This window comes from Podarcis bocagei, assembly GCF_964188305.1.
Source record: "Podarcis bocagei genome assembly, chromosome: 6".
In the NCBI taxonomy this organism is placed as follows: Eukaryota; Metazoa; Chordata; class Lepidosauria; order Squamata; family Lacertidae; genus Podarcis; species Podarcis bocagei.
In genome coordinates this window covers 42,364,873-42,389,349 of record NC_138130.1, presented here as the reverse complement: position 1 = coordinate 42,389,349, position 24,477 = coordinate 42,364,873, and the positions used below count along the sequence as shown (strand labels likewise).

Here is a 24,477-nt window from a genome sequence, read left to right as displayed (position 1 = left end):
TGTTCAAAATATTTTATAACTTTGTATACGTAATGTTTTCCCGAATTGTATATAAACTGCTTTGGGAACATTTGTGTTAAAAGGTAATATAGAACTGCAATAAAAATATACTTAAACCTGTGCAGATTAATATAATCAGCAGAATTCAAAGAGATGTGTTTAGCTAATCATCAAAAACAGATAATTTAATTACTCAAATATCAAGTTTTGTAAATCTGTTTTCACCATCCATTAAGGATGTGGGCTTTAATAAATGGAAGTTTCCTGGTTTTGCCATGGAAATAAGGCAAAAGACTGGTCTGGTAGCTAGAAATTTTGTGAAAATGGTTATGTGGTGAGGACAAAGGTTCCTGCGAGGGCCATCAAGTGGCCATGTGGTGAAGGAAAATTGTAGTAGTTAATGTTCTAAAGTTTTTGAATTTATTAAATACACTTGATAAAATGAACATTAATGGTAAAGGATTTAAAATAGCTTGATCTACCATACTTCCAAGTAAATAAAAGGGACAGTTAAACTACCTGAGGATATATTATATTATATTATATTATATTATATTATATTATATTATATTATATTATATTATATTATATTATATTATATTATATTATATTATATTATATTATATTATAAAATTGTAAGACTGTTATCATGCTGCAGTATACGTGGCTGGCAACAAGCAGCCATGACAACTCCTTAGCGACTCATACTTAGGCCGTTTCTTCACCAGGAAGCCAGCCTGGTTATTCCAGGAATTGTCTATCTTTGTTTAGATTTTAACACTTGCTGAATCTAGGAATTGGAATGGTCTCAGCATGCAGCCAGAACCCCTTATCCCAAACTCATAACATTATTTTAATTGGTGTAGGGAAAACTGTGTTTTTTCTAACTTCATTGCAGTTTTGAGATGGAATGATTTCCTTGTAGAGAAATTTTCACTGAAAACCTCGTTGAGGTAGTGGTGATTTGGCCATATCAGACCAGCCTGTTATAGGCTGCTTTTGGATGATTTTAGGCACATGAGTGAGATACAAGATTAGAAAAAGAATAGTATGTATGAAAGAATATATATTGCATTAGCAACTCTGATTTTCCTATAGTTAACAGATGGGAATGATAGAAGAGGGAATTCAGATGTTAAAGTTAGCACTACTGGTCCACAGAAAACAGTTGTAGGTACCACCTGTGCTGTGAAAAACAACTTTTCCTATGATAGAAATGAATGATGAAGTTATCTTCTATTTCTAGCACTCAGATCTTATACAGCCCTCATTCTGTAGTTGCTTTGCTTAGCTCTAGTTTACTCTCACTAGTGTGATCCAGCCTACAGCAAATTGCTGTTGATTCTTACCACAGTTTCATTAGGAGTTATAAGAGGTCTGACTTCGTATAACTCTTTGGGTGCAGATCTTGGACTAGTAACTATTTTGCAGTGTATAAAAATGAAGATTTAAATAATACAAATGGAATGTTCCATTCCATTAACAGTTTCAAGAAAATATACATGACTTGGTCAAAATGTACATTTATTGATTTTTCAATTGGATATTTTAATTCTTAAACCTGTATGATCCTCTGATGTAGCAAGACTATTGTATTGGCTTTTTGTGTTCATATATTATGGAAATTCAAGAATGAGAAAGTTTGATAGTAACACATAATTTGCTTAAACACAAAATGTATATACAGGGGGATTTATTTATTTTTAACTGAGTAGCTTGTCACAACAGATGCAACAGAGCATTGCGAACTCTGCATTTGAAAGCTCTTGCAGTTAAATTTAATAACTACTTTAGGGTTTTTTTTTAGTTTCTGTGAACACATATTACTTATCTTGAATTTCCAGAAAAATAAGTACACTCAGATTGCCATCTCTACCATGACAACCATTGTGCCTGTTATTATGTTCATTAACAGGGTTAACATAGTGTGAGTTGCCCACAGTGTAATTTTATTTTGCTGCTATCGCAAGTGGCCAAAAATAATACCATTGCATATGATAGTAATAGTACCCAAATGGACCAGAATCTACAAATATGGGCAAGAGCATTTTTAAAATCTAATCTGATGAAAAACCCCATTCTGTAAAAATATGAGGCTCTCAAAAATCCAGCACAGCCAGTCCTAACACCCTCCACTGCTTCTGAGCTGAGAGCTGAGGAGGAAGCCAGAGGTTTCCCCCTGCAGTTTTACTGGATCTTGAAAACACCTGAAGCACTTTCAAAGCTGTGCAACTTCATGATGCCTTCAGGCAGTCAAGATGTGCAGACCTCTGAATATGGCACTTTGGCATATTTGTGGTAGTTGGATAAGTGGCTTGGCACAATATATACCAAAGGAGTTTCAGAAATTCAGTATTGTAGAAACCCCAAACGTAAGTAATTGTCACATAGTCCTATGAATACAATTCTATGATTCTATGTTTTCTTAGAAAAACCCAAGTGTGTTCAGTGGACCTAGTAAGTGTGACTTACAATTATAATCTTAAACTGACAGAAGGTATGTTTGTTTGTATGTAAGTACAGTGGTACCTTGGGTTACAGACGCTTCAGGTTACAGACTCCACTAACCCAGAAATAGTGCTTCAGGTTAAGAACTTTGCTTCAGGATGAGAACAGAAATCGTGCTCCGGCGGCGCGGCGGCAGCAGGAGGCCCCCATTAGCTAAAGTGGTGCTTCAGGTTAAAAACAGTTTCAGGTTAAGAACACCCCTCCGGAACGAATTAAGTACTTAACCTGAGGTACCACTGTATTTTTAGTCACTGTTTATGTATTTATTTGCTCAGCATTCAAAATTATCCAGGCACCAGTCACATTTTGCAGCAGGCAGCCGGCCTTTTGTAACTGGATGGAGATGTCCAGATGCCACCCTTGATGTCTAGCATCTCCATTTGCCTGGCTGCAGTCTCCTTGTCTGCTGGGCACTGCAGCAGCAAAAGACACACATCTGTTGCTGCCACACTACCCTGCAAACCACCAGATTTGCCTGGCAGCAATCAATCAATCAATCAATCAATCAATAGCTGCTGATGAATCAGGTTTCCGCAGGGTAGCACGATAGCAAAAGACGTGTCTTTTGCTGCAGCGCTACCCTGCAAACCACCTGATAAGCCTGGCAGCATGCGTGTATGTGTATATATTATAGCTGCTGGGCTGCCTGGGCTGCTAGCGTGGCAGCAATAATAATAATAATAATAATAATAATGGCGCCTAGGCATTTTGTTTTGGCACCCACAACCTAGGTCCCAGGAGCCACAGGGCTCCTAGCTTTCCTATCCCAGTTTCGAAAAATATTTGTTTGGTATTATTTGCTGATCTCTCTCTCTCTCTCTCTCTAATATATAATATATATGTATGTGTGTATTTTGTACATTTTTTGGGGGGGTACATGTTTTGTGTTAACTAACCGGAGAGCTTTGTGTACTGAAAGTACAATAACAAATTAAATAATTGTCACATTAAATTTCACTACTCTACTGCATGGTAACCCTTGAGAAGGAGGTAAGATATGAGGACCTATTGTATAGAATACTACCAGCTTGCCTGCATTCATTTTTAGCTCCCCTTATTGTCTGCATGGATCTATTTTGTTAAAGTCTTTGCTTGTTTTTGTTCTCAGTTGGACAATAATTTCCTTTTCTAAAGGGAGCTTTCTTGCATCCCACTAATAGCGTCTTGCCTCCCACTAATAGCGTCTTACTCCTGGGCTGTAGCACACACATAAACCATAGTGGTAACCTTAAAGCCATTTTTAGTGGACTCTTCCTTGACAATATTTGCCAGGAAGAAGCAGGAGAGAGATGGATAACAAATTTACATTCATTTCTGCCTAATGTAAACCTTTACTGTAATTATTCCACTAATTTTACAAAAGGGTGTTCAATACTAAATTTTCTGTTAGTGTGCTAATGATACCAAGGTCAGAATGATTATGTTAAATCGTGTCCTTCTTAGCTCACTTAGTGTAATAAGACTTCCTCATTAGTTCTGTTCAGCCAACCTTCAGTATTGATAGTATGACACTTATTTCCTAAGGCTTTGCCTCCCAAGTATTTGGATTTCTCATGTGACAATTCTCACTAGTATTCAAAGTACTTCTACCCAAGTTTCCATATATTTATTATGCTTCACCCTGCCCCATAATTGAATGTTTCTCCCCGTCACCCCAAAACTTAGTTGTCACCCTATCAGGGTTAGGAGTAACCTGGTGGAAGAAAATGCCAGTTTCTCACTTATTCTAGTTCACTGACATTTAATTCCTCCTTCTAGTATTGACAGTGAGCTTAAATGCAGCCTGTGGGGAAGAGCAGGGAGAAAAGGGGAAAATATATATGGTGCAAGAGGAACTATTGGAGTGTAATAAGCTAAGTGCTGAAGACACATCGGGCAAGGCATGGCCAACAGGTTTTAACGTATTTGGAGCAACTGTACTGTATATTAAATCTACAACTTTGTGTTCCCCATAGGCCTAGAGCAGGCTTCCTCAACTTGGCCCTCCGGATGTTTTTGGCCTACAACTCCCATGAACCCTAGCTAGCAGGACCAGTGGTCAGGGATGATGGGAATTGTAGTCTCAAAACATCTGGAGGGCCAAGGCTGAGGAAGCCTGGCCTAGAGGAAGGTGGAGCATAAAGTTTTAGATTTAATACTGTTGCTCTAGTCTAAATGCTTATGAGAGGAATAGAGTGAAAGCTTCCACTTTATTTCTCCAAGAATAACTTAAGTTTGAAGATGTATTATCTCTAGTTAGCTAATGCTGATACTTCGTCATCCCAAATGTTCCCAATGGTCCTGCAGAACAGAGCTGGGGGACCTTTGTCCCTTCAGATGTTATTGGGACTCCAGTTCTCATCAGTCACAGCCAACACAGCCAATGGTTAGTTATGATGGGAGCTGTGGTCCAGAAACTTCTGAAGGACCAAAGGTCCCCCAGCATTGGTTTAGAATGTTAAAGGATAAAAGCAGCATCCTAAATTGAGCCCAGAAATGAATAGGCAGCTAGCATAAATGGCACAGAATAAGTGTTACATGATCCAAACACCTAGTGTTCTGGCTGCTACATTCAGCACCAGTTGTAATATCCAAACTGTCTTCAAGGGCAGCCCCATGTAAGGTGTATTACAGTTATCAAACCTGGACATAACAAGCCCATGTGTAAACCGAGGGAAAGTTGAGCAAGCTGGTAACAGGCACACAGTATGGATGAATAAAATAGTATGGATGTTGCATAGTATTTTAAAGTGGATGATCCATCTGTATGGAATTAGTGTACTAAAAGAGTAGTGCTGGTTAAGCAAGCAAAAAAAATGCATCTATTCATTTATTTGATATACTCTTGACTTGTGCAGTTTGTAAATTAGTGCAGTGTTTCCCAACCACTGTTCCGCGGCACACTAGTGTGCCGCGAGATGTTGCCTGGTGTGCCGCGGGAAAAATTAAAAAATTCGAAAGATTTTTTTTTTTTAAAAAAAGTCAAATTTTCTATTGGGGCGCCGTCACTAGATGACCCCTGGGGTTCCCTCCCTCCCTCCCGCTCTGCGCCTCCCTCCTCCTCCTCCTCCTCCGGGGAGGCCCTTCCTGGCTCTCGGCCAAGGCTTGGCGGCTGCCACTCACTCGCTCGCTCGCTCGCCCACCCGTCCCTCCATCCCTGCACCCGGCCTCTCCCCCTCCGTCCCCGGCGCGGGGGCTGCCGGGATCCGTAGTCCCCTCGGGCTCCGCGCCCGCGCGGGGTGCGTGAACTACGTTTCCCAGCGTGGCCTGGCGGGCCGGGCGTTTTGTTTGAAGCGCTCTTCTCCCGGCCATGGAATGAGCGCGGCGGCCGGGCGGGCAGGGGCTCTTCCGCGCAGACCCTGCGCAGCCTGCCTGCGCCCCCGCGGAGATCGGGCGGCAGGATGGAGCCCGGGGATCCCCGCGGAGGCGGAGCGCCGGAGGCGGAGGCTGCCCCCCAGGTAGGGCTGCGTCGGGGGGTTTTTATTTTTGCAATGCTGCATCCGCGCCGGAGGGGATGCATTGGACCGCGGGGAGACCCCTTGGCGGGCGTGCAAGGCAATGAATGCGTGCAGGCGTTGCATGGAGTGCAGTGCAATGCAATGGCAACGCGGCGCCCTGCATGCATGCATGCAACTTCCACCGGCGCTCCGGACTTGGCAGGTGAGGGGGGTCCCCAGTGGGCGGCAGAGAGAGCCGGGAGGGCGAAGGGGAGCCGGGGGGGAGCAGCGCTGCTCCCCGAGCCGAGCCCGGGGGGAAACTTCGGCGTCGTTGCGCCGGGTGTTGGAAGCGGAGGTTGGCGGGGGCCCCTCACCTGCAAAACCTGGTCGCCTCTCATATATTTCGTGCATTGCATTCATCGCCCGCTTTCTCCTCCAAGGAGCTACCGGGGGCGCGCGTGGTTCTCCCCGTGTTATTCTCGCAACAACAGCCCTGCGAGGTGGGTCAGGCGAGTGGCCCAAGGGAGCACCCAGGGATTGTCCTGGCCAGGTGGGGTGATTTGAACCCTGCTCTCTGCCCGGTCTTCGTCCTCATTTAGCCCCCACATGTGCATGACTGTGCATGACTGAGGTTTTCCCTCCTCGTCTTGGCTATGGTGTGAGTCTGTCCTGTTAATTAATGGGGTTCTGCCTTCGGAGAAGATGAGCCAGCCCTCAAGGAGGTGATTATGTAATTTGCTAGCAATTCATGTCCCTCCCGGCATGACGCTGCGCGCTGACGTCGCGGGGCTGTAATGGTGGTGTGCCTCGAGATTTTTTTCATGAAACAAGTGTGCCTTTGCCCAAAAAAGGTTGGGAAACACTGAATTAGTGACTGAAAGAAAATGGTTCTCCTCAATCTTTTCACTTGTAGTAGTCTCCTATGTCTTGTTGCAGTTATTCAGCAGCTGAAAGTGTTTTATATATATCTTGACAATCTAGAGCAGACTGTCATAGCTTTCAACTTCTAAAATTTGAAAGCTTAGTGACCCACAGTGATTTAATTGGGTCTTAATATAGTATGACATCGAATAAGCCAAAATCTGACAGTGGGTTTTGTATGTAGTCTTAGATACATGAAGCCTAACCTCCTAGCAGGGACTCCTGAAATGAATTGAAGTTTCAGAATATCATCTTGCTTGATTTCACCATTTGTTCGTTCATTAAGCAGACCATTCTCAGATTCTGCTAATCTGCAGTTTATATTTTCATTCATTACATTTATCCCTCATCTTTCTCCTAGTAGCCCAAGGTAGCATGCCTGTTTCTTCCCCTCCCCATCCTACCCCATTTTATCCTCACAACATCTCTAAGAACACAAAGTTTGACTGCTCCAAAATTGCAAGCAGACAGTAAGGAATGCTACTAAAGAATTTGAGGAGCACATTGCTGACAACATTAAGACCAACAGCAATAAGTTCTTTAAATATATAGCCGTTGCCCGTCTAGGGATGCAGTTGGACTGTTTGAGTGAGTTTTGTGAGTGTTATTCGGCATTCCCCTCCCAAAAAAGGTCAGCAACTCTGGGCAATCCTCCCCAAAAGCTGAACAACTCTGGGCCATCTCACTCTATTTTCTTAAATTGGAGTCCCTAAAAGTAGGGATCATCTTATACATGGGAGCCTGTTATACACAGAAAACTACAGTATTAATTAACTACAGTATTTAGTGTTAATTCTGGAAATGTATACTCAATTCTGACTGAACTAAGCCTAATGTATATTATGCTATAGGAGGCTTAGTTCGGTCAGAATCGAGGATACACTTTCAGAGTTAACACTGAATACAGTGGTACCTTGGTTTACAACCATAATCTGTTCCGGAGGTCCGTTTGTAAACCAAAACAGGTTGTAACCCAAGACACACTGTCGCCAATGGGACCTCCAAAAAAATAATAAAAAAATTGTAATCCAAAAAAATTGGGTTGTAATCCAAAAAAAGGTTGCAAACCGGGACACAAACTTCTGGGTTTGACGTGTTTGTAATCCAAAACATATGCAAACCAAGACGTATGCAAACCAAGGTACCACTGTACATGACTTCTGGTAAATGAGCCACCTTAGACATTAGGGGGCCATGAAAATTTATGCCCTAGACTTTCTAGTACTCATGTACTATCTGAAACCCAAGGGGCACATTAGTTGCCGGATGTGAATTCACCCCCCCAGCTCTCCCCCCTCCCACTAAGAGTGCTCTTGTGCGCAGGTCCTGCTTATGAGCTTCCCCCAGGCACCTGGCTGGACTCTGTGAGAAGAGGATTCTGGACTAGATGGGCCACTGGCCTGATCCAGCAGATTCTTCTTATGTTGATACTATTCTTTTAAAAGTGCAGGTTTAAACTTTATGTAATTCTTTAGACTAGTATTACAGTAGCTAAATTATGATTATGTTAAAAAAAAAAATCACCCGATGCCAATATTAAGCACCAATTTTTTTCCTGGAGTAGATTAGTATGCTGATTGTTGTAATACTTCTGGATGACGCACTTACAGTGGTACCTCGGGTTACGTACGCTTCAGGTTACAGACGCTTCAGGTTACAGACTCCGCTAACCCAGAAATAGTGCTTCAGGTTAAGAACTTTGCTTCAGGATGAGAACAGAAATCGGGCTCCGGAGGCGCGGCAGCAGCAGGAGGCCCCATTAGCTAAAGTGGTGCTTCAGGTTAAGAACAGTTTCAGGTTAAGTATGGACCTCCAGAACGAATTAAATACTTAACCCGAGGTACCACTCTATAAGCATTTCCATGTGATTTGTCCCTGTAAAAATAAAGCAGATTCCTAAGTTACTTCATTGACTGAATTTCTGGTCCCAGCCCCAAAGGAAATGATGAGGTGCAAGTCTCTGCTATGGCCACATGGGGTCATCCTGAGACTACTAAATGCAAGGAATGTAGGGTTTCTAACAAGTTCCTTCATTGTTTATAATATTCAATAACCCAAGGATTATGGAAGAACAATTTGCAATCAACAGTATGCTTATATAAATGATATTATGGATACAATTTTCTGTCTGTTTGCTTACAAGAAATTAAATTTACATCATAACAATTAAAAACAAAACACATAGTAAGTTAATAGTATCTTAGTGGGCTTTGGAATTTTGGAGGAAGAAATGTCCAAGCTTTTAATCTTTTCCTATTTGATCCATTGTATCATGTAACTAGACTCCAGAATTTTTAAGTTGACTGTGTTTATTATGTTGAGTAAACTAGGCACACTGAAATTGAACCCTTATCTTGGTGACTTGGCTGCAGTCCTGTATGCTGTTATGTAACAGTAACCCCCATTAAATTAAGTGGGATTTACATCTGAGCAGACAAGTGTAAGATATGGGCTGTTGGTAAAGCAATAACACATTCCTGTTTGCTCGTGTAAAGTAATGTTCAGTTATAGAAAAATTACAATTAATTGCCAAGATGCAATTCATGTTGATTTAAAAAAAATGAGGTGGCTGAAAAAGAATGTGCATAAGGGAGGGAGATGTATTTCCTTTCATTGGATGTTGTATGTTAAGAAATCTTTTATGCCTTGTCCTTAAAGAATGAGAGGAATGGGAAGGACACGTACAAATATTTTTAGTATTGTATATTGAGACAATCCTTGTTTAATTCAAACACTCTCTGATCGGAGGGGAAAGTGTAAGACCACAAATAGTAAAGTCAGCATTAAAATCAGAAAGCAGTGCAGATAACAGACACAAACATACAAGTGTTGAACAAAATGCATTAAATGAAATGTCTGCACATAAGACTCTTGGTCTTTTCAAAGAAGACTGCTAGGCTGTTAAGAAAATTGAATGCACTTTACAGTCTGGAAAACGTGTGGAGGATCTCACCACAGTTGGAAAGATATTTTCAGGTGTGTAGGTATCATTGCTAAGCAATATGTACTTGAACTTTATTATAAGGATTAGCAAACCAGTGTTGATCTCATCCTGTTTGGTATTGCTACACACACAGACATATTGCCCTCAGGTAAGAGGTTGGAAGCTTTACTAATAGTTGCTTTCAGAGTCTTCCAACTGAAAGGTGGGGTTTTTAATGTGTTCTGCATCTTTATACACGTAATATCTAGGTTGGATGATTGTAACATGCTTTATATCATGGGTGGGCAAACTAAGACTCAGGGGCCAGATCCAGCCCAATCACCTAAATCCGGCCCCGCGGACGGTCCGGGAATCAGTGTGCTTTTATATGAGTAGAATGTGTGCTTTTATTTAAAATGCATCTCTGGTTTATTTGTGGGGCATAGGAATTCGTTCATCCCCCCAAAAAAATAGTCTGGCCCCCCACAAGGTCTGAGAGACAGTGGACCGGCCCCCTGCTGAAAAGGTTTGCTGACCCCTGCTTTATATGATGCTATTCTAAAACCGACCTTACAGGAGATAAGTGAAACTAGACAAAAATTGTAACACTAAGTGTGTTTGATTTTTTTGCTGATTGGTTTGTCCTGTAAATACTGATTAGGCTGCTCTTGTGTTGTTAAATTTTAGCAAAAATATTTTGCAAAAATGTGACAGTTGGAATCCCTATAAAAACAAGATAATAAAAAATTAAGTATTTAACTAGTTTTTAGGTACTTGCTGTGATTTTGCTAAAATGGGTTTTTCCTCCTTTGATGTTTATTAGCTGTAGATGGATTTCTGAAAACTGACGAAAGACAAAGACTAGCCAGGGAAAGGAGAGAAGAAAGGGAAAAGTATCTTGGTAAGTTGACACTTTTCTTCCTTGGATGTAGCTGGACAGCCCACTCTGGGAAGGCATCCTTGAGGATCGAGGTGGCAGGCTTTAAGCCTAATTTTCCAGAGGTTGGGGGCATGTTCCCTAGTCTTTCCTGCACTGACGATGGCTCTGGCCTGTTTTCTCAGTTTAGAACCAGAGGCATTTATTTTTTGAAAAAATAAAACAGGGACTGCTAAGCCTCAACTTTATAGACCTCTTCCTTTGGCTGTACCCTGCTAGGCCAGGCTATTTAGGATAGTTTGGCTTGGGAAGGTTCTTGGCAAGAACAAAAGTTCTTAGGTACTCTTCCATACAACATTCACCTCCCCAACCTCAGCCTCTCACTTTCCAGTCTGTTGGTGGTACCAGCTCTAATATTTCTGAAGCATGAGGGCTCATGCCAATGGCTGTAGTTGCAATTGGGGTACCAGCACATGGGGAGTAAGCAGCAGCAATCCATGAGCAGAAGGGGAAGTATAGATCTGGTTTTATTATTTCTGCCTCTTTGGACTTGGTGCTACATGTTTCAGCCCATGTAGGGTGGTGGACTTCTTCAATTAGCTGCTTACGTGTTTGAGGAAAGCTTTACTTTCATTTATGTCCAAGGTTATCAATTGTTACTGAATTTTCCACTTAACGATTTAGAAAAGTTGAACCATTTGACTGCTTCAGTGTGTGTGAGAGACATAGAATGTACATTTGCACTTTAAAAAAACCTAAGCCATGCTAGTGGACCAAGACTTCCTTTTTTTGTATGCTGCGTCATTCTCTTTCAATATGTATGGCACTTCATAGATTTGTATTCTACATCAGAATAGGAGAATTTCTCTCTTTATTGAAGCTGCTAGGGAACAGCAAATCTTGGAAAAAGAAAGGAGAGCAAAGCTTCAGTATGAAAAGCAAATAGAAGAACGATGGAGGAAGCTGGAGGAGCAGAGGCAGAGGGAGGAGCAGAAAAGGGCGGCTGTTGAAGAAAAGAGAAGACAGAAGCTCAGAGAAGAAGAGGTACGCAGTGCTTTAGCATCCTGTACTGGAGGTGGGGACCTGTTTCAGCTGGTTTGGAGCATGCCCAACCTTCTGGGAGCCACATTACTATAGGAGGTGGGGCAAAACAAAATACCTCATCAAACTGAAAAAAAAATCACCTCTGCCACCCCTTGTCACAAATGCACATGCCCCATCCCTCTTTCCCTCTCTTGCTCTTTTTGTACACATACGTGCTTACAAGCATTCACACACTCATACACACACCCTCTCTCAGTAGTGGGCAGCTTGGTGGGGTAGGGTGCTGACCTGACCTTCAATAAGCTGCTTCACAGCTACTTACCGACAGGTAGAGGAGGAGGTGGAAGTGAGGTTAGTGCAGTGCAAGCATACCAACAAAGTCAATCCATTGCTTCCTGGATTGCAGATAGATGCATGTCCATAGGACTCACATAGAGGCAAGTGTGTATGGGTTAACCTAAGGAAGATGCTGAGCAACAGAAGGCCAAGCTGTAGATGTAGAGATCAGTAGTAAGAACCAGCTAGCAATTCAGCTGCACGTATGAGGTGTGTTTTTTAAAACAGCTGTGGCTCTTTTTTGCTGAAGTGGGAGGGAGTGGTGTGCAGAGAGATGCCACCTGGTGACATTAAACTGTCTGGTGCCATTAAGATGCTAGACAGGCTTCTGTGACACAGGGTACCAAATGCGACAGGCAGGAACGAGGTGTAGGTAGGCAAGCTGCTGCAGCATGTCTGGATCTGGAAGTTGAGTGTCACTGAGAGATGGACATAGGAGTTGTTGCTCTGGATAATAATGGATCAATGACTGCATGGGCACAGTAGGGGCTTGGAGAGACTTGAGTTCATGGTGGATGGTTGCTCTAACTTGGGAGCAGTGGTAAGATGAACCTCTGTCATCTTTCCTTCGACTCCCAAAATTGTAGGTTAAGGTTGGTTGTCTAGAGCTGTTTCTGTGCACATTGATGCATTGAGGAAGGTGGGGGGACAAGTCATTTTTGAGTTTTTTAGAAAAGCATGCTGTGGCTCTTCCTCGTTGTATAAGTTTTTTGGTAATAGTGAGAGTTGACTGGGTTACCTTCTGAACCAATAAGTGCTTGGCCTTTGAGGTGCAGTTTAGTTTTTGGGTTTGGCTTATGAACGTCCTAAATGACTACCAGTTTCTCTAAGTTACAAAAGGCTTAACCTGGACAGCATATTGATAAGTGACCCTTTTGTCCTTTATCATGAGGATTTATTATTCAGGCCCATGCCTAATATGTGCTAGGTTTTGTACAAAAGTAACAAAGTACAAGTCATTGTTTACCAGCTTTGCAGTTGATGTGTAAGTTATTGGTGAGAACCCACAGATCACTAGTTTGGTTCCCAGAAGTGGGTCTACGTTATTCCTTGAAAGCCTTTCTAAGCAAACTGACAACTTCACCTTGGCAGTAGGAGTATCGTTTGTTATAAAGCCACCTGATGTTAGTGTTCCCCCTGTATGTAGAAAGCTAACCAGTTAGTGATCAAACACTTCTCTGTGATGAATAGGTTTGCCATGTGCAGTGCTCTTAAAACGAGTTGTCCCTCTCACTGCATTCTTGGGTTTTATGGGTCCATGAAGGGGACTATACCATATACCCTGGCTGGATGCTTGAATCACTTACTCTCCATCCCATATCGGTGAAACGTAGAATTCATTTACCATGTGAGAATTTACTGTATTTTTATTTTGCCCTTCCTCCTGTCAAGTCACTCTATTTTATCCTCAAAACAACCCTGTAAGGTATATTATCCAGAGAGATTGTGACTGTGAGCTTTGTGACTCAGCAAAGATTTGAATGATTGTTTCCCTGTTCCAAATGCAACACTTCCGTTGGACAAGGATAAACAAATATTACCCATGGAATATAAAAGCCTGGTCTGAGAGTTCAGTATCATATTCCAGGGTTGCCATCTGCTGTGTGACAAAGGAATGTTACTTGGGAAACAGGTCAGGGGGTGGAGTGGGGGGTGGGAAGACAATTTATAGGGATCACCCTTGGAAGGAGAAATTATGAGGGGAGAAAAATTGAGCTTCTTTTCTTTCCCCCACCCAAAAAAAAACTTGACACAATTTTAGCTAATGGAAAAAATAATGAAAACACCTAGCTATAGTAAATAAAAAACATTAATTCTTAAGTTGCTTAGCAGGTTTTCAGGTTGTTGTTGCCTTTTTTGAAAAAAATAAAAATAAAACGCCACCACACTGGTGATTGCATACATTAAAGGAAGGTTTCTGTGTGATTGGAAGGAATCATTGCAGCAACTGAGCTTCACCACTGAGGCAGAAGACATAGCTCTGCTGAGATGACAGAGTTAATGCTTTCTCATGCATTATTCTTAAACAAATTAAGCCCAGACAGAGCCACAGCAGCAATCTTGCCAGCAGGAGCAGATGCTTGGAGGTGATGTAACTTGTGTTGCTAACTTCAGCCTCTGTACTGACCTCAGTAGTGACTGCAGACAAAAGATACATATATTTTGAGGTGAGTGGACATGGCAGTGCCTTCTTTGCTCACTTCTCTTTACAGTATTGGTAAAAGGACCATTTTGAGCACTGCTTGTATGTATAGCTGGGATAAAGATTGAGTCTTTTTCTCCCCCCTCTCCCTGTGACAAGGGCTCTTTAAGAAAGTCAGACCTGGGTTTAGTTGTTGCTTTCTGCAATAATTGCTTAGGAACGATTAGAGGCTATGATGCGGCGATCCATGGAAAGAAGTCAGCAGCTGGAGCAGAAACAGAAGAGATGGTCGTGGGGAGGAGCACTGGCTGCAGGCTCAGGCGACAGAGATGGTGAGTGAAGCAGGCTGGCTGCATTGCAGATTCCAAACTGCAAAGGCTCGGGATTAAAAAAAGAAAGCTGCAAAATCTGTTGTGACAGTAGACTGGGATGTGTGCGGGAGAGGTTGTCGAGGTGCATCATTTAAAAAAGGATTTTGAGACTGCTTACTGTATTTCATGCCCTGGTATCTTCTTGGAAATGGGCCAACGTCGAAGTTTCTCTACGCAGATTATATACCGGGCGTGGGGTAGGGGGAATTAAGACACCATGGAAAATAAACCACTGCATTGTCAATGGCTATAGGCACTGTATGACATTGCAGAACGCATTTTATTTTTAGCTCAGGCACTCCTAAAATCTCAGGGGAGACTTCTCCATGATTGTGCAGTATTTACTGCTGGAAATGAATTGTTCTCTTTACCCTTTTTCCTCTAGCTGCTCTCTTTTCGGTTCCGTTTCAAAGCAAGCTTCCTTTTTTTTAACCACCAACCATGTATTAGCTTTTATGTTGATCAGAAATCATTTAAATTTGTTGTGAATTCACCAGCTTTTCCCAATAGGTTTTGTTCATGTGAAATATCTCCCAAGTGATAATACAGCTGCCCAGAAAGTATAAGCATCCCTATTTAAGCTGAAGTCTTTAGTATGATCCCCCCCAAGGCAGTACAGTAAACAGTAAAAGGAGAAGGATAATCTCTTAACATTTCCAGAAACAGGCTTATTAAAATACCTCCTGTATTGTTTGGGATTTTAATGTTATTGATGTGATCTATCACCTCTTTGCTCTGATTTTTTCTGTTGTTGTGTAGGTGAATCAGAAAATACCCCACCCCCTCTAGGTTTAGCTGCCAACACCCTCCTTCCAGACTCTGTGGCCTCAACTGCTGCTGCTGATTCCGCCAATGGTATTTGAGAGTCTCACAGTGCCATAGTGTCGTTTATCACTTTTAACGCATTCACCAATTTTGTCCTCCCCCCTAACTTCCTGTGTGTTCTTTGTTGTTTCAGTTCAATCCTTGACAGCATTGTTACCAGAAATTCTGGATTCAGTTCCCCCAAGCATTACTGCCGCCCCTTCTTTGGGGAGAGGAACCTGTGGCCATGTAGATGTCGCTGGACTACAAGTTCCATCATCCCTTACCATTGGCTGGGCTGGCTAGGGCTGGTGGGAGTTGGAGTCCTGCAACATTTGGAGGGCTACAGGTTCCCCTCCCCTGGCTTAGAGTTTGTGCAACACAAATCCTGTTGCAATGGAGGCTTTGTGGCAAGAGGGCTTGGTGGATTGCACCCATGAACTTCACTGTCTGGTTGTTGTTGTTTTGTTATAAACGAAGCAATGCATGCTTGGCATTCCAACGTCATAATGGTGATTTGAATCCTGTTCCTACTAGATGTTGTCAAGTTCATTTCCTTTTTTCCTAGTGTGGGACATACACGTGTCATGTGTACTGTGTGCCTTTTGAATAGCTTCTCTAGGTGGGGACAGAACCAGTTTAAAACATTTCAGTTACAATGAACAAGTTACAATATGAACAAGTAGAATTAATTCCCAGTTACCTTTAGGAGCCATGCACCTATCACCTAATAATAGAATGGATCATTATTTGAACCCTTATTTTGAATTAGGTCCAATAAGACTGTTCTGGGGGTTCTCCTGGCCCTCCCATAGTGAAGTGCAGGGGGGCATTGACATGGAATGGAAGGAGAACCAACCAACTGAGCAGAAGGGGGTAGCTTCATCCCTATCATTGGTCTGTTTCCACTAGGCAGAAGGGATAGGGCAGTGCAATGTGACTGTGAAGCAACACGACCCTCTCCTGCACAGTACATCTGACCAAGCAGAAGTAAGCAAGGGGAGTGCAATCCACTGCCTTCTCCCAAGTTCTACAGGTGTGCAGCTAGAACCTAGAGATGGGGATTGCATGTCTTCTGAGTTGCACATAACACAATTGCAGACCACCCCCCATGAAGCTCTTAATCTCAGGGTCGTGGGTTCAAGCCCCACATTGGGCAAAATATTCCTGCATTGCAGGGGGTTGGACTAGGTGACGCTTGTGGGTCCTTTCCAACACTACAAACTCTATGATTCTGTGACTTCCTTAGTCAGGTGGCCCTATGGGTCATTGTGTCTGGCTGTTAACCAGAAGTTGATGGTTTGAGCCCACTCTCTGACTTCTGTGTCCTGATGTTCTTAACATCTAGAGTTTCACACCTTCCTTTAGTCCCATCCAGGGTGACCAGTGGTCAAGGATGATGGGAGTTTTAGTGCAGCATAACTGGAGGGCCACAGGTTCCCCAACACTGTTCTAGAGCCCTGAATTGTTTGGAAATTGTGGGAAGTCTTCCAGCATCAACACGGTGTAGGCAAAAAGCAGGATATGTTTGTCGCATCACTGTTGCTTAAAGAAAAGTAGAGTTAATTTTTATTCATTTTTGCTGTTCTTTAGTACTATCCCCCAGCCCCTCAGTCACTATAAGATAATCTTACACCATACTGTAACACTGAAATGTTTGTAAGGCAAAAGTCTGCCTTGAATTATAGCTCACAGACAGACAGGGCGAGCACCACCAGCCTGTGGATTTTATCAGATGTGCTTTATTCTTTGTGCTGATTCATTCACAAGGTCCACAGTAACAAAATTAAAGGTTAGCTGTGGGAGCATTTGGCACTGTGGAATGAATATAAATGTCTTCAATGCATCTCTCTGCAGCATGTGACAAACTTTCAGCTTCTACAATGAATCTGCCAAAGCAAATGGAGTCGCCTATCAATAAGCGCCTCTCCCACTCCACAGCAACAATAACATGTTCCCCTGACAGAGGCAAGTGAATGTGCTGCTCATTGTCGCACCAGAAATGATCTCTCTCCTTTTGTGTTTAAAGTGCACCTCTCTTTTTCTCTCCTCTCCATCCCCAGCCCCCCAGCCCCTTCCTTTCTCAATTGGTTAATCCTCTGAAAGCAGTAATGTTTACCAGAAATCAGTGCAGAAATCACTTCAGTTTTCTTTTTTTGGTTAAGTATATTAAGGAAACTTTTCCTTTGAAAACTAAGAGTCCTCTGTTTTCAGACATTTCAGTATTGCTTAGGCAGGAACTTGAAATTTTAAAACAGGCATCAAAGCCGCTTTTTTCTCTCTCTTCAGCATAAACCTCGTCCATTTCAGTAGTTTTAAGGAGTATAGCCTAAGGTTACCAGATTTTTTTCAATGAATCCGGGGACACTTTTCAACTTCAGTAGGAATGAATGGATTTTGTCAGGGAACTGATTTGTAAATCCGGGGACTGTCCCCAGGAAACAAAAACGTCTGGTAGCCTTAGTATAGCCTACAACCTTAGTGGTTTGATCTTTAATTTTGACATCTTTCATTACCAGATATGCCAAGAAACAAGTATTTCCCTTAGGGGAAAATTTGGATGACTAATAGATGGGCTCCATTGTACACCTGTGGCACTCAAGCTGTAGGACAGGTCACTCCCAGAGGATGTGGAGTACCTCGTCGCAGTGGATGCGCAGGTGGATTTCTAGGCAATTGTGGAACTTGTAGGAAAGGGTTGTCCCGTGCCTCTTGAATCTCACTGATCCACACAGTATTTGTGGAGCTAGCTGCATCTAGGAGAAGAGCAGCTGCTTTGTTCTCATGACAGTTGCCTGTGTGTTATTTTAAGACTAGAGATCAGGGCAATCCAGCTCTGTTTGTCTTCTAATGCCAGCGTTGGGATTCATATACTAGGGCACAGCAGCCTGTCTGCAAAACTCTGTGCATGCTCATTGTGCTAGGTTGGGGCGGGGCAGAACAAAACGGGACATGTTTTGAAGAGAGGGTCCATATTGAAGAAGTCTGAGAGAGACTGCTGTAGACAGAAGAAAGCAAGAGCAAGCTCCTTGGGCATGTTTTGTGTGGGGAGAAATAGGCCTCTATAGTAGAGTGGATCGATATAACCTATGTCTGAGGGTAGATTTACTGGGCTTCGGCAATCCATGCCACGTCAGCAATAATACCCAGCAGGAAAATATTTAATTACAGTACAGTGGTACCTCTGGTTACGTACATAATTCGTTCTGGAGGTCCATTCTTAACCTGAAACTGTTCTTAACCTGAAGCACCACTTTAGCTAATGCGGCCTCCTGCTGCTGCCGCGCTGCAATTTCTGTTCTCATCCTGAAGCAAAGTTCTTAACCCGAGGTACTATTTCTGGGTTAGCAGAGTCTGTAACCTGAAGCGTTTGTAACCTGAAGCATATGTAACCCGAGGTACCATTGTAAAATAGTTATTCCCCCTCATCCTCATTTTTCACTGCTTACAGGAAGTTTTTGCTTTTTTCTGTTGTAAACTTAATTTGAGCCCGGAGTTGTGAACATTTCTTTGGTGCTTTTTTTGGTGCAACAATGGTATTCTATTAATTTTCTGTGGAACTTAATTCCGTTCATGTGTGTTTTGGATCAAAGCCTACCTACCACCTGATCCTTTTAAGCAGTTTTCACTATAATGATAGAAGTGATGGATCTAAATAGGGTATAACATCCAGTCCTGTGCCTGATGTTCAATTCAGAGCTAGCTGATTCTGCTCCCATTTGCTAGGAAATCTTTCTCTTAACTGCTAACTATGGCCAGTGTACATTTGTCCTGGACTCCACAGCTCTTATGACCCGGAAGCTTATTAGCTAGCAGGCAAAAAGGGGCTGGAAGATTAGTTTAACCCTCTGTATAGCATGGAGTAGGGCAAACTGCCAGGGTGCTAATATTGCTGACTTCAACACTGGAAGGAATGGCTTAGAATTAATAGTCTAGCACTTGTTGCTCTGAAACTGCTGCCTCGGTGCAGCACTTCATAAATCAAGGCATTCATTAATAGTTCTAGCATTATCTAACCTACAATATTGTTGCATATAATATACCATACCCTTCGACACAAATGTGTCTTGTATATTAATGAAGAAGTGTGGTAAATCATAAGGGAGGCTAATACGTTAATGTCCATTCTGCTTGTTAGAGCAAATAACACATAAGGTACTCTGCTTAAAACACTGAAAATCGAAGCCCTCCTAAGAAGAATTAAATCCAAGGATGTGTAGTTCTCAAAGATGCCCAGTTATTTGTTCTTCTCCCCTTCGTTCATTTTTGTTTGGCCATTCATTATGTTTGTTTGCAATTTTTTGAAGTAGCTTTTTTCTTAATGTTTTTCGTTTGTTTCCATTCTTCAGCTCATCGCATGCACCTTAGTCCTATGGAAAACTTTATTATTTCTCGACTATTGACTCCCACACAAGCTTCTTTAGCCAGAAGCAGAAGTACATTAATGCTTTCTGAGCAGTACAGTGATTCAGGTAAACCTAATGTTTTAAGGAATGTATTAGGCTCATAGAAAAAAATAATTCAAGATTCCCACCCCCACCCCGGTAATTTATTAATCTTATTCCACATGTAATAATAATCCTTCAAAAACAAGGAAAGCTGCAGAGTTCTATCCAGGAACTTTATTGCTTGGTTGCCTTAGCAATTATGTTGAAGAATGTAACATTTTGGTTGGCTGGAAAATAAACAAATAACAAAACAAATTTAAAAATTGTCTAAATAGTGATTTATAGTTAAGCTTAACTCAAATTTCTAGGAGTCTAAGTAGTAGGACTTTAAAAGCAGTTTTACTAACACTAAACAAGACAGTATGATTTCCTAGCCAGTGAACTACTCTGATTCAAAGTTAGTTATCAAACTAGTAATATCTTTACCATGTATCACTTTTAGAGCTGATTTCTCCAGTCCTTAGGATACTACTTTAGACATGTTTCTGAATCTAAAGTGGTCATGAAAATTGACACAAATAATTCTCAACAAGATATTTTAATCTGTTAGGAGTGGCCAGATCTTAAAAACCTGTCAATAGAAGAACTATTTATTCCTATGGCCTAAAGTTTTTAAGCTTAGTGAAGACACTTCAGTAAATGTGTGGTGGTTGTATAAAGAGAGAAAATATGGTTTATTAATGTGTTTGAACAGTTTGTGTTTTTCTGTTTCTAATAAAGATTGCTGTTCCTCCCCCCTTTTTTCCGCCCTCGCTTTCTTTGTCTATGTTCCCTATTGCTCTGGCTATTGTACTATAACTCTTTAGTATTCCATATCTGTCCTCGTGTAGCGCCAGCTAGCCCTCTTAAATCTCCTTACAAGCCTTCGCCCACTCGAAGTATGGAGAGAAAGAAGGCAGCATCTGCGTCAACATCCGATGCAATGAAAGGAGCAACTGCAGTAGAAGTGCCACAGGTGGGCTTGAAACTTGGCCGGACCCAAGAGAGATGCTCTTTTTATTTTTTAAGTATAGTTATAAGATGGTTGGGTATTCTGTGGGTCAGTGTTTAAAGAGTAAATGGCCTCTCTGTTTCTCCTGCTTCCAGCCGCTCTGTTGCAACCATTCCTCTGCTCTTCATAAGCAGTGATGCTTGCACTAAGTTCTGTTATGTTCAGCTGAAGAGTCAAGTATTTAAGGAGTCTGTGTGTCTGGTGTGATATTATATTTCCCAGATGGGAAGAGTTTTTCGAAACTTGAAATTAGATTATAAGAATCTGCGACTTAAAAGGATATAATCGTCAGTGCATTGTACCTTTTAAAGTGCTGACTTCAGTGCTTTTAAAGGTTTTTTTTAAAAAAAAATCTGAGTGTATCACTACAAATAATTTGTTTTGAAATTTGAACTTTCTTTCTTGCGTCCTAACTCAGCAGAAAAATAGTTTAGCTTGTAAGAGCTAAAGTATGCTAATGCTTAATTGGGGTAGGTTTTGACAGTTTCCCTTGCTGCTAGAGGATTTGTTTTGTGTTTGTTTCAGCTCCGCATGGCGCTGCAAATAAGAAGGGAAATGTTTCAATGCATTCATGTACAGTTCTAATTTTATAATATTTGTGGACACTAGGGTGCGCTCTTAGAATTCTATGTGATAACTAACCAAATACCACAAGGGTAAAACAATAAGAGTAACACCCTGTGGTATTGTTCTTCTTCAATAATACTCAAGTATGTGTATTGAGAAGAATAAATTAATAATTAGAGCAGGTGGCTAGGGGTTAGCGCTAGACATAGTCAAATGCCAGAGATATGTTTCTGTATAGTGCAAACTGCTTGATCATGGTTGTGCTGACCTACATTTTGCACTAGTTATAACTACAGTACTTCGAATAATGTATGTGCAATTTGCTTGATTCTTCATCAAGAGTAATTCATGCAATAGTAAGGTACCATGTTTTAAAAATGGTTGCATGTATAGGACTCAGGTTGGTTTGAATTCCCCTTATTTTATTGTACTGTTATTTGTAGTTTAAGTTTGGAAATAAAAGTCACATTGAAAGTTTAAAAGGGAAATATAGGATACAAGTAATTTAAATAAACATTGCTTTCTTCTGTAGAATTTTGGGCATCAGTGGATATCACTTGACCATTCGAAAGTTCTTACGTAATGGAATAAGTTGCTTTCACTTGTAAAACACTAAAATAAGAATATGAGATGCTAAGTCTCTGACCCACCCTTCAGATCCCCCAGAACTTAAGCTTCCCTCAAAAATTCTGCAGAAGTATTACTAATAGTCACAAGTTGATACTTCCTCCCAAACCTTGTTATAACTCCAGTTTGTTTTGTTGACCAAGAAACACAGCAGCAGTTGGGAGGGTGGGATTTATATATTTTATTAAGGTCCCTCTGCATCTTCTCTTGTATTTCAGAGCACTGCGGCTACACCAGTAGCATGTTTTAACTTCTGCACCCTCAACATTTCACAAATAGCAAACAGCTTTTAAAAATTCTGCTCAATTTCAAAAGCAGGTTGCCCTGCTTGGGTTTCTATATGATACTTTGGAACTTGACCACTGCTTGTAAAATACCCTGAGAGAACTCTATGCAAGGGCACTTAACTGAACTACTTTGCCACCGCAGTATTTTGATTATCTAATATATATATATTGTATATTATATTTGTGTGTATATATAAAGATTTAGTGGAGCTTTGATGGCCATGGGGGAGGGGGAAATGTTGCAAGCTTTCACAATACTTGTTTAAAAAAATTAAAATACAATTTTGGTTTGTACATACAAGCCTGTTTGTGGGTATCTGTGCTAAATCTGTTTCATCAGATGCCAAAAGTACCTGTCTTTCGTCGTCTTCTTTTTTAAGAATGAGAAGAAAAAGAAAGAGAAGCGGCCCACACCCCCTGGCACATCATCTGGTTTGGGATCTCCTCTTAGAAGATCTGATTCTCCAGCAGCCATGTCCAAGCGATCAGGTTCACCTGCAACTCCTAAGTAAGACAATTCAGCAGAATCGGATTGGCCCCCCTTTCCCCCATCCTCCCTCACAGTCGCTTCAAGGATCAACCCGTCTCCCTCAGCCTTCCCCTTGTCCCTTAAGCAGCCAGTGGGACAATTAGGGTTGGAATTCATCAGAATGCAGTTTCCCCTCTGCCTCAATGAGCAGTCTGATGCAGGGGAAAGAAAGGAGGGCATAGGCAGTTTTCAAGAGAAAAATGCCAGTCTTAAAGTCATCAGTTTCATTATCATAATATATCTGAAGAGGAAACCAGCAATTTCCTGAACACAGGATTCTAATCGTGTTGAATCCCTTTTTTTCTTTTTCTTTTGTTCTGCAGCATGTTGAACATCTGTTGCTACGGAATATTTCCCAAATCAATCCTGGCCCAAATTCTTTAGAGATGCCTAGGTTGCCAATAAAGTGTCTTATTATATTTTGAGGGCATAGATGAGTAAGCAAGATTCGTCACTTAGCTTGATTACATTTGTCTGTTAGCAATAGAACTGACACTTTTCTGGGAACAGCCACTCACTTCCAATGGCTCAGAACACTTTGGACAGTTACTCATGGCGCCACTCCTTCATCAGTATGCCTGGTGGCAGTCCATCACAGGCCACTGCCACCACTGGGTAAACCTGCTTATGCATGAGATGAGGAGGCTGTCAGCCGCCCCATCCTGCTCACATGGGCTTGGTTGCAGGTGTACCTGGCAAAGTTGTGTCATGGCCTGGCGCCTGTGAGCAGAAAATGAGTGCTGCTCCATCCTCTCCTTGCATTCATGTGACTTGTAATGAACCAGCCACTGAGCAAATGCACTGCCAGGCAAGAGAGGACAAGTAGTGGTGGGTTGGTTGACACTGGGTGAGGGGGTGGGTGAGTTGCTGAGCGTGGCCTGTCTAGGACCTACAAACTTTTGGAGTCTGGCCTGGGTTAAAAAAATATTCGCTGAGGAGGACTGTTAAAATCTACAACAAATTTATTTTTCCTGATTGTACCCTTAATTGGTTGTAAAACCACTGATTTAATGCACCCTGTCCAACTATATCACAGAAAATAATGGTAGCTGAAGTTATTACAGTGGTACCTCAGGTTAAGAATTTAATTCGTTCTGGAGGGCTGTTCTTAACCTGAAACTGTTCTTAACCTGAAGCACCACTTTAGCTAATGGGGCCTCCTGCTGCCGCCGGAGCACGATTTCTGTTCTCATCCTGAAGCAAAGTTCTTAAGCCAAGGTAATATTTTTGGGTTAGTGGAGTCTGTAACCTGAAGTGTATGTAACCCAAGGTATCACTGTACTAGCTTAGGATCATCACCTACATCTGATGGAGGGGAAGAGCATAAAAGCAGCAGAAGTAAGGAATAGCCAATTCTATGGATGTGGAACCAGTTAGAGGGTGGTCATGTAAGGGTTTAAAGTGGCCAACAGCTGGAATGTTGCCCCTGAGGGCATATAGGCAGAGCTTGCTTGATGTCCTCTCAAAAGTGCCTATCAAAACTAACTGGCAAGAGAGCATTGCAGAAGGGTGCTGCTGCTGCTGCCGCCGCCGCTGTTGCTGTTGAACTGCAGACTGACTAACATTCCTGCTGGATACGTTGAACTGGCAGTGCAGTACTTTAGATCCTCACAAAATTTGTAAAGGTTATTTTAAAAGGCAATTTTGTTTGGAAAAGAAAGAGAGAGAAATAGCTCATACATAAG

At 41.8% G+C, this 24,477-nt stretch overlaps 1 protein-coding gene across 10 annotated transcripts in view; it reads left to right on the top strand.

Moving 5' to 3' along the window:
• MAP7D2 (MAP7 domain containing 2) overlaps window positions 1-24,477 on the top strand; it is a 48,673-nt gene that overhangs the window by 13,388 nt on the left and 10,808 nt on the right. For 2 of the 10 annotated variants that reach the window (XR_014009534.1, XM_081199428.1), the window contains exons 2-9: window positions 10,592-10,669; window positions 11,526-11,689; window positions 14,386-14,500; window positions 15,299-15,394; window positions 17,201-17,311; window positions 19,693-19,815; window positions 20,598-20,746; window positions 22,644-22,771. Coding sequence is in view for 9 of the 10 variants with exons in the window: in XM_081199428.1 (XP_081055554.1) it covers window positions 10,592-10,669; window positions 11,526-11,689; window positions 14,386-14,500; window positions 15,299-15,394; window positions 17,201-17,311; window positions 19,693-19,815; window positions 20,598-20,746; window positions 22,644-22,771 (964 nt within the window). In the remaining variant the exon portion in view is untranslated. Of the gene's footprint in view, window positions 1-10,591; window positions 10,670-11,525; window positions 11,690-13,742; window positions 14,194-14,385; window positions 14,501-15,298; window positions 15,395-17,200; window positions 17,312-19,692; window positions 19,816-20,597; window positions 20,747-22,643; window positions 22,772-24,477 lie in introns of those variants that run through there. The other 8 variants (XM_081199430.1, XM_081199431.1, XM_081199433.1 and 5 more) reach the window with 8 other exon arrangements.